Genomic DNA, 10531 nt, shown 5'->3' on the forward strand with positions numbered 1-10531 from the left:
GATAATAATTGTGCAGGTGCTGTCCGCGGTTAAACACAAACTCTGGTCCAGATTAATTTGTCTTATTCTCTAGGAAGACATAGCATAATATAGGCCTTAAACATTCAACATGCATATTGAAATGGATTATTCGAGTATGCAAGTTTGGTTAATAGGACTAATAACGTTTAGGAATTCTGTCATTACATTTGAAAAAACACTATTTACTAAGAGCATTTCGCCTACTTACCTTTTATCCTGATGACAAATGTATATGCAAAATATAGGCCCATTTAGGCTATTCTTTGAATGCTGTTCTCAATAGCTAATTAAATTATAGAGCGGTTAATTTTTTTTAAAAACGTGTACGTAGGCCGCACAGCGCACAGTAGCCTGCCCTATAATATATAGGCTATTTTATCTTCTCGTCGCTCTCAGCAAACGATGATAACACCGCTTAACAAAAACTAGTTCATTCCACAGGGATGAAAAACTCCATTTCAAGTTTTGCTCCTCCATTTCTCTCAAATTAACTTAATGGATAAAATACGCGCGTGCGCGCACACACGCACACGCGCGCGGTCGTGCAAGCCAATCAGGCGCGCGGTAAATGGCCTATAGCCCGCATACACGTCGGTGAGAGCGCACGGAGAGTGCCACGCGGATCGCGATCAGACAGCAAAACGCCGTCATATTAACGACGAGAAAACGAGAGAGTGAGAGAGTGAGAGAGAGAGAGAGAGAGAGAGAGAGAGAGAGAGAGAGGACTGACTAGACAAGTCAGAGGCAGCGCGACGACGAGAAGTGGAGAGAGAGAGAGAGAGAGAGAGAGAGTGACACCTTTCCGTTGCTCTCTGTCAAAATAAGACCGAGCGGAGCGGAGGAGCCCTAATAGGCGTTCAACATGAACGGTCAGTTTGAAGAGGAGATCCTCCACGGCCACGGGGACCGCGGCGGAGCGGCGGAGCAGAGGAAGAGCAGCAACAAGTCACCCACGCTGCTGTCGTCCTACTGCATCGACAGCATTCTGGGCCGCCGGAGTCCCTGCAGAGTCAGACTCATAGGAGCGACCAGTCTGACACTGGCAGCTCTGCAGCCCGACAGAGCGGAGAACCAGCGAGACAGCAACAAGACAGCTGAAGGTAAAGGAACTGGCTCCGGACTGGAGGAGCAGTGTTTCTCAAACTTTTAAATGTCAAGGTCTCTGACAGAAACTCTGACAGTGTAACAAATGGAACCAAATGAACCCCTCCGGGTTCATTTGGTTCCATTTGTACACCGTCAGAGTTACCGACATGTAGATGAGTCAATTTAGACCCCGCTAAAGGAACCCACAGACTCTGCAGGGACTCTGTGGCACAGAGTCCCTGCAATCCCACTTGTCTGGAGCATATAGACTGTAAAGAAAATAGGTCTGGAGCCTACTGGAGTGTCATGTTGTTGGACGCGTGAAACGCTGTGCTCTTTGTTAATTTATGTATGTTTATTATGGACCAACATGTGGGTTGAACTTGAGAATTAAAATAAATAAATACATAAAAAAGAAAAGAGCGAGAATAGTATAGAATAGAATATATAGTATAAAAAAGTGGGTTGATCTACATTTTGAGTTTTTCACCTGCTGGCAACGATCTAAGCATGGTTATCACCTAAACGTGATTATTACACATCTCTGTGGTAGGCTATATGGGCCAATTATGTGATGATGATGATGATGATGATCTGTGTGTATTGCCTAATATGTCCTTCAAGTTCACATAACTTCGAAAATCGACAGACTGCTTCATCGCATATTGATATTGTGGCCAAAAGTGTAGGCTAGGGATAGCTGATGAAAGTGTACAGCACAGCAGCAGGCCTGAAATGTTTAACTTTAAAACAGCAGGAGCTTATTAATCTTATGTTGTCCTTTGCACATAAATAACGGTGCACTCATCATATCCCACTTGCAGGCTCAACTAAAGACGCGCTGTCTCTCGACGCCGACTTGCACCTGCCGCCGAAGCTCCGCCGGCTGTACGGCCCGGGAGGGAAGTACCTCCACGAGCACGGAGAGAAACTGCTGCTGGAGCACCAGCAGGCCTGCGGCGGCGACAACCTCAAGATCAGCCAGGCGCCGCAGGTGAGCATCAGCCGGAGCAAGTCCTACCGGGAGAACGCGTCCCTGGGCCGGGGAGAGGGCGACAAGAGCCCCGCCGGGGCCGGGGAGGAAGGAAGCTCCGAGGACGGCAGCCCGGGCTTGATGGAGCTCGGGCCGCTGAAGTTCGAGGAGGACGCGGGGAAAGAGGAGGGGAGCTGCGGGGGGAACGCGGCATCACGCAGCCTCTCGCCGAAGGACGAGGGGGAGAGGGAGAGCTTGAACGCCGGGGACGGGGACGTGCGGGACGGGGAGGACAGCGTGTGCCTGTCGGCGGGCAGTGACTCTGAGGAGGGGATGTTGAAACGCAAACAGAGAAGATACAGGACTACGTTCACCAGCTACCAGCTAGAGGAGCTGGAGAGGGCCTTCCAGAAGACACATTACCCCGACGTCTTCACCAGGTCAGACATACTGCAATTTATACGTTATATTAGATAGAATTATTCATTTCGTTTTTAACTTAGACATTCCCATCATATTGCCCTTCTTGATATATAGATATAGACATAATATATAAATATAGGCATATTATTCAAAACACATGTTTATTAGGTTAGCTTATTAATAATACAGATTTCAGAACGAAATAATATTAATAATAATATTAATTATTATGCTATAATAATTTAAAATGCTTATTAACCAATTAAAAAAAATCAACGTAAAAACCTGCTTTACACATTCCAATAATTACTTGCATGGCAGCTTGACCGGCTTCCATATACTGGGGGAGCACAGTAGCCAAAAAGAATCAAATACAAAATAAATTAAAAATGCAGATCTACAATCTCACTGCCTCTAGAGATTGTAGATCGGCTCTTTTCGGCAAAGAGATCTGGTGTATTCTGTAGACGGAAAAAGAAAAATCGGTCCAAGTAGTATAGCCTAGGCTACAGATGGAATTCAGGTCCGTTTTACTAAGACTACGCGGTTTAATTAAACTTGATAATTTCTTACATTTATTCAGGCCTGCTATTCACAAATAAACACTACCGGGCTTACGTAAAAGCCTCGGCAGAAATCCCCCCTGTGTAATTCCATATTCGTAATCGGACACTGCGGAGTTCGCACCTCATAAACGCGCCCGCAGCGCAGTAAACCCCGTGGCTGGCATCAGAGGAGGGAACACAATGCGTCTAAGTGGAAACACTAAGGTCGTTTAGCTACATTTATCCCTGCCCATTGTTGCACATAGCATCCGTGTTATTCTCATAAGAATTAGCGGATCCGCCGGGCTCACATTACCACGCGGCAGCTAGAACTAGAATGCGGATTCATTCGGCGCAATTTGAGGCCTCCACAGGCTCAAGGGCGCGCGCACGCACGCGCACGCGCACACACACACACACACACACACACACACACACACACACACACACACACACACACACACACACACACACACACACACACACACACACACACACACACACACAGTTTGTTGCACGACAAAACCACAACACAACACACACACACACACACACACACACACACACACACACACACACACACCACAACAGAATGAACTGTAGCCCACACTGTATAACTATTTTAGACTCATGCATGCTCTCTATAACTGTATTTATTTTCATATAATTATATTTTAGGCTAAATTATACAACTCTGATGTTATTTCAAAATAGCCATGGCCTGCAAAGCATGGCAGTTATGCGCGCGCGCAAACACACACACACACACACACACACACACACACACACACACACACACACACACACACACACACACACACACACACACACACACACACACACACACACACACACACACACACACACACACACACACACACACACACACACTAAATAAGGTGTTTATGGTTTGAGATTTAATATTTTTCAGCATTTGATTTGGTATTATCCTATATTTGAACTGAATTGATTTAATTTATTTCCTGGCGCCTTGATGGTATAATTTGCGCCATGCACAATCCCATCTATTCCAGGGAACATCAATTGCCTTGTTCAGATGTCATTATTTTCAAGTACCATTATGTTGTTATAGTGACAATCACCAGCCAGGCCCTATTCTACACATCCACGGCTAGGCTGGCTGTGGTTATGGCTATATGTCTTTCTGCAGTTGAAAAAGTCAACCTATTTACGTCGTCTATTGTTGGCAGCGAACAGGTGGAGAAACGGCAATTGTACATAGTTATACCAAATTGTGGCCAATATATAAACCACGAATGTGTCCGTTTTTCTTTCCTTTGCTTTCTTTCAGAGAAGAGCTGGCAATGCGTCTGGACCTCACAGAGGCGCGTGTGCAAGTAAGTGGCCTTAATTCTGTTTATTGCAGGTGGAAAAAGTAGGCCGCCTACTCGGCAGATCTACAAGCTCACATGTTGCATCGCGAGGCATTGTGAGCTTGTAGATCGGCTGTTTTCAAATGGCCGAATATATGGGTTGTTGAAGTGGTTTATGTATATTTTGTAACAATAATCAATCTACGAAGTAACTAAAGTTTTCTATAGTAGTGGAGTAAAGGTATAGCCTACAATATTTGGATCCGAAATGTAGTGGAGTACAGTAAAATTATTGTAAATTGGAAATACTCAAGTAAAGTTTAGTTGACCTTGTATCAGTGAACTGTATACTGTCCATACCTTTTTCTTTGCAAACTTCTAATACATCAACTAATCAGTCAAGTATACCTCACAATTGTATACTTGAGTATATCCTATACTTAAAGGGGAAGACCACCCATTTTCAATATTGAAATATGTCATTAATATACCTTAGAGGAGTTGTGTGGAAATAGAAAAAAAGTTCCCCCCCTTCTGTGTTGCCTACATCTGGAGGATTGATTTTGGGGTTTGTATTGTAAAGTACAATGTGTGATGTCATCAAGTTGTACTTTACAATACAAACCCCAAAATCAATCTTCCAGTTCTAGGCAACACAGAAGGGGGGGATTTTTTTTTCTATTTCCACACAACTCCTCTAGGGCATATTAATGACACAGTTCAATATTGAAAATGGGTGGTCTTCCCCTTTAAGTAAATGTAGGCTATAATTGGTTACTTTCCACCACTGGTTTATTGCTGCCTGCAACAGCCCACGAAAGCTTTATTTAAACACAATAAGCTTAACTTAAACCATGACTCGTAAATAGAGAAATCAGAAACATATCCTCTTAATGTTTTATATCCCGCTGTAAAACGTCAGCTCTATCTGGATAATAAACGGTTGATGCGTCTCTGGCCTTGAATCGACGGTGCGCCCATGGCCAATTTGAGACGGTAATTTATTACTCTGAAATGTGTTAAATGGCTCCGATTGCTGCCGCGGGGAAGGCCTTTCCTGTTATTGAATGTTATTACCGCGCGATTGGGGACCTTTTAGTGGCAATTAAGCCAACGCTGGAGATTCATAAACGCTCACTTAGTGCCGGCTCCGAGTCCGAACAAACACTGGTGTATTTCCTGGGATACAAGAAGACTGTTTGAATTCCCATCAGAGAGAGAGGGGGGGGGGGGGGGTCGGAGAGGAGAGGAGAGGAGATAATACTCAAAGGAGTCAAATTTGCTCAGTCAAACTTGAGTTAAAGTAGGTTATTACTTGCATTTAAAAATATTTTTTTAAATGAAAATAGCAGATCCACAAGTTCAAGTGGCATATAGGGCTCAAGTTGAGAATTCAGCATATACTTCCCCCAGAAATATAATGGAGTCAAAACTACAATATTCCTCTTTGAAATGTGAGTGTGAAAGTCGTATAGGCCTAAAGTAGGTCTATACGAAGAATATCCTATTCAAGTTCAGTGTCACGATCACGTTTGCTGATGTGTCTGTTTGCCACTAAAAGTGTGCCTCCGCCCTACCCTTATATTGGGCTCAATTCTTGACGCACCGTGACATTACATGCAGAATACGGACACTCAGAATTGTTTTAACTTTTAGGCTATACTCAACCAAATGTAAGTTAGCCTACTGTCCACTAACTGTCCACCACTAGCGATGGGGAGAGAGAGGGAGGGAGGGAGAGAAAGGTGGGGTGGAGAGAGAGAGAGAGAGAGAGAGAGAGAGAGAGAGAGAGAGAGAGACGGAGGGAGGGAGGAGGTAAAGCAGGGAGGGGGTAACGGGGACGATAATGCTATTTGATTTCCCATTATGTGATTGCAATAGGCCTGCATTGATCCGATGCTTTGCACTTGGGAACGAATGAGAGACCATTAAAGGTGTTTGCGCCCTCCCTCCCTCCCCCCCTCCCCCGCCACCATTGCTCAGCTCCATTGAGAGCGTGGCTTGCACGTCGAAAGCCCGGGCTCATAACCAAAGAGACAGTTCAAACACGGTGGAAGCTCCTAGCGGGGTTATGGCCGACGGTAAAACAACAGATGTCTCTTTAGGGGGAGCGTAAGGTGAACAAATCACTTAACGGGCGCCATCAGGAGGTGATAAAAACTCATAAATTCCCGAGGGGCCATGTAATGCTAAACAGCCCCTCCGGGGATAATGCCTGCGTGTGTGTGTGTGTGTGTGTGTGTGTGTGTGTGTGTGTGGTCACATGGACTGTCGCTCAAGTCGCCCGTTCAATCACCCTGCTCGTGTTGACATTTTGCTCATTGTGGGAGCCCCCGCCGTGTTTCTGCAGTGCAAACTGAACGCAACACAAGAGGATGCGTGGGAAAGTTAAATAACCGCTCCCGGATAGAAGTCAGTTGTTTCTACGATCCGGAGAATTTTAATTTAAAGCGCATTAATTGCCATTGGAGCCGGTTCAGGCAATTTTACCCCGGCTTTTGTTAACAACCCGCTCTTAATTATCTCTCCCCACCCCAAAGGCAGGAAGGGGGTTTAATTGGCTATAACGTAGACATAAGGACTTTCCCTCTCGTGTAATTACTGTTGACCTATACCACTGCTGCCACCTGCAACACAGCAAGCCTATAGGGCTACCTGTCAAGCTGTATTCCCACCAGGCACGATCAAGAAAGATAAAACTATCGTTTAAAGGCCCATTCCCACTGGGCCATTCAAGTGGATGGTAAGATACAGATAAAAAAATATCGGCCACAGATATTTTGTATCTGTTTATCTGGCCCAGTAGGAATGGGCCTTTAAAGTGAAGTGAACTGGATGGTAGAATTTACGATATTTTAATCTTAATCTATCGTGCCTGCATGGTGGGAATGAAGCTTAAAACATTTTCATGTTTTTACTTTTTTTTTTCTTCTTTCTTTCCTAAATCAAAAACAGCATCTACAAGCTCTCAACATGTGGCATTGCTATGCGTTGAGAGTTTGTAGATCGGCTATTCTATTGTATCTACTTTTGACACTTTCTTTGACATAGTTTTTATTTTATTTTAGTCTAATTGTTTTCACCTGACAATTATTTTTGCGTTTAGCACACCTTACATGCTCCTTTAAACCGAACACAACACAGTAAACATTAGGGGTGTAACGATATAGTAACGGAATCGAAAAATCGATTTTAATTTGCAACGATCTACTATCGATATGCAAACAGCTAAATTGGCTTTGCATCGTATCGTTTTACAATGCAAACAATCATTGTATGGATACTAATAAGTACTTGTGCTGTGTATATATCAATTTTAAGAACAAATAAAAAGAGGGGTCTAATTACCTTTCTATTCCATATAGCTATACTCTTGATCTATCTATCGGTAAATGTGTCAAGGTGTGGGTTTGTCCATATGTGTTGAAATATATTTGCTGGAGAATCACAGTGATTAGTCATCACTAACTAGGGGTCCTTGAGGGGTTCCTATATCAAAATCAACCAGTTCAACCACTTGAGGTGATCCAGGCACTTGAGTTATTTGTTAGTTTTTGTCCCCATTGATTCCGGATGGAGAATCAAATGCATTTGTCTCCATTCGCAATCATTTATTATAATCAAATTATTGCCTTAGCCCTTAGGAATGTGACAAAAACTAAAAAATATTATCGAACTCAAGTCTCCATGGGGTGAGTAATCAATAGAAAAAGCTCATTTTGGGAGTGAACTATTCCTTTAACTTGGGGGTCCTTCCTTTTCCTGCTGCTGTCTCACCTGTGCGCGATGGGTGTCCCTTCTCAGGTGTGGTTCCAGAACCGCCGGGCCAAGTGGAGGAAACGGGAGAAAGCCGGGGTGCAGGCCCACCCGTCCGGCCTGGCGTTCCCAGGCCCCCTGGCGGCGGCCCACCCTCTCAGCCACTACCTGGACGGAGGACACTTCCCTCCTCACCCGCACCCTGCCCTGGAGTCCGCCTGGACGGCCGCGGCAGCAGCCGCCGCCGCCTTCCCGGGGCTGGCACACCACCCGCCGCACAACGGCTCGGCGCCCCTGGCCACCCCGCTGGGCCTGAGCACCTTTCTGGGCACGGCCGCCATGTTCCGCCATCCCGCTTTCATTGGACCCACCTTCGGCAGGTGAGACCATCGTCCCAGACAGACACCCCCCTCCTCCTGCTGGGATGAGCCAGAGTCCATGGTCTGGTCTGGTGGACTGTGAGGACATTGCAAGCGGGCCACCAAATAATTGGCAAATCGCTAAAGATTTTAATAATCGATGTGTACGATGAAATGTCATAATTTAGTTTACAAAAAAACAAACAAAAAATCACACCCAGAAGTGAGTGGTGCTTTTTATGAGTTTATTTCATTAAGCGTCCGGCGAAGCTTGGCCAATGAGCCAGTAGGACATACATACAAACAGACAAAGCCATAGGAGCTGTTAGCACCGCAAAGGTTTCTGACCAGGGGTCTTCAACAGGGGGTCCAGGACCCCTAGGGGGTCCTCAGAGTTACTACAGGGGGTCCTCCAAATCTTTGTGTGATAGAAACATTTTTCTCTTCTTTTATGTTAACCACTTGAACCCTAGCGTCCATATTACGAGAACTTTAGCCAAAAATAGCAGATCTACAAGCTCACAACGCCTCACAGCTCGAAGCGTTGTGAGCTTGTAGATCGGCTATTTTCGGCAACAAGGTTTGGTGTAGAGGGGAAAAAGAGTGAAAGGTCAAGTTTAGGTCAAGTTTATTAAGTATTAACGGTTCAAGTGGTTAAACATGTGAAATTTACATGAAACCAAAACATACTGATGATTGTGCTGTCAAACAATGAAACTATATGGAATCTCTGAACAGTTTGCAGGGGTCCCTGCTTCGTCTCTCTCTCAACTAAGGGGTCCTTGGCCTGAAAACGTTGAAGACCCCTGTTTCTGACTGACAGCAACGGTATTTTTCTCATGCTTATAACATCCTTCCTGGCTTGCTCCACCCTGCCATGCAGACTCTTCTCCAGCATGGGCCCGCTGACCAGTGCTTCCACCGCCGCCGCCGCCGCCTTGCTCCGGCAGTCCGTGCCCCCCGTGGAGAGCCCCTCCCACCCGGCGGGCCCCCTCCTGTCCGACCCGTCCTCCTCCTCCAGCTCCTCGTCCCCCTCCTCCACCACGGTGGCCGCGGCCGACCGCAGGGCGTCCAGCATCGCCGCGCTGCGCCTCAAGGCCAAGGAACACTCGGCTCAGCTCACCCAGCTCAACATACTGCCTGCAGGAGGCCCGGGGAAGGAGGTGTGCTGAACACTTTGACACCCAGCTAGCCCCCACTCCCCCCCAACCCAACCCAACCCAACCCAACCCACCCACATTTTAACCACTTAAAGGAGTAGTTCACCCCCAACATGACTTTTCTTCTATTGATTACTCATGCCATGGAGACTTGAGTTCAATGATAATTTGTTGTATCAATATAAAATGTATTATAGTAAATCTACCCCCGTTGATTCCGGATGGGGACCCAGATGCAAGTCTCTGGATGGGGACACAAGCTCAGAGTCAGAATCAATGGGGGTAAAATGTACCTGACCCTTGACCCTAGGTCCCCATCCAGGGTCTTGCATTTCGTCCCCATCCGGAATCAATGGGGGTAAATTTACTATAATACATTTTTTGTCTTAGGAATGCGACAAATACAAAAAAAATATGATTGAACCCAAGTCTCCATGGCATGAGAAATCATTAGAGAAAAAGTCATTTTGGGGGTGAACTACTCCTTTAAACCCTCTCTATAGACTTAATAAACTGGACCCGAGGTGGCTCTGTGTACTTGGGACCGCTTCTTTGCATCTATACACTAAATCTCTTCACCGACGTGTCATGCTGTGACGCGTTGTGAGCATGCAATATCTGCTATGTTTTGGCTCCCCAGACAGAATTCCATCAAGAATATGGATGCTGGGGTTAAAGTGGTTAACACCCAAACGCCCTCTTGTCCCCCCTTCAAACTCAGAGCAGTAATCTCATCACCCGGACGACCCCCCCCCCCCCCAAAACAGTCCTCTGTGTTCATCTAACTCCACTTAAACCCTATACCGTACCATCATTGAACAGTGTCCTCCAGGGTTCTATACTAGGTCGGCTCCTTTTCCCTCCTCTGACTCAT

The 10531-nt window shown here is 45.8% G+C and overlaps 1 protein-coding gene across 1 annotated transcript; it reads left to right on the forward strand.

Moving 5' to 3' along the window:
* Positions 1 to 883: 883 nt before the first annotated feature.
* arxa (aristaless related homeobox a) lies at positions 884 to 9669 on the forward strand (the record flags this gene model as incomplete). The annotated part of the gene is made up of 5 exons (XM_080751719.1): positions 884 to 1121; positions 1932 to 2520; positions 4361 to 4406; positions 8187 to 8518; positions 9381 to 9669. 5 exons carry the CDS (start codon positions 884 to 886, stop codon positions 9667 to 9669), a joined length of 1494 nt encoding a protein of 497 aa, XP_080607845.1.
* Between the last annotated feature and the right edge of the window lie 862 nt (positions 9670 to 10531).

The sequence above is a fragment of the Nannobrachium achirus genome (assembly GCF_963921795.1).
Source record: "Nannobrachium achirus genome assembly, chromosome: 21".
NCBI classification, from domain to species: Eukaryota; Metazoa; Chordata; class Actinopteri; order Myctophiformes; family Myctophidae; genus Nannobrachium; species Nannobrachium achirus.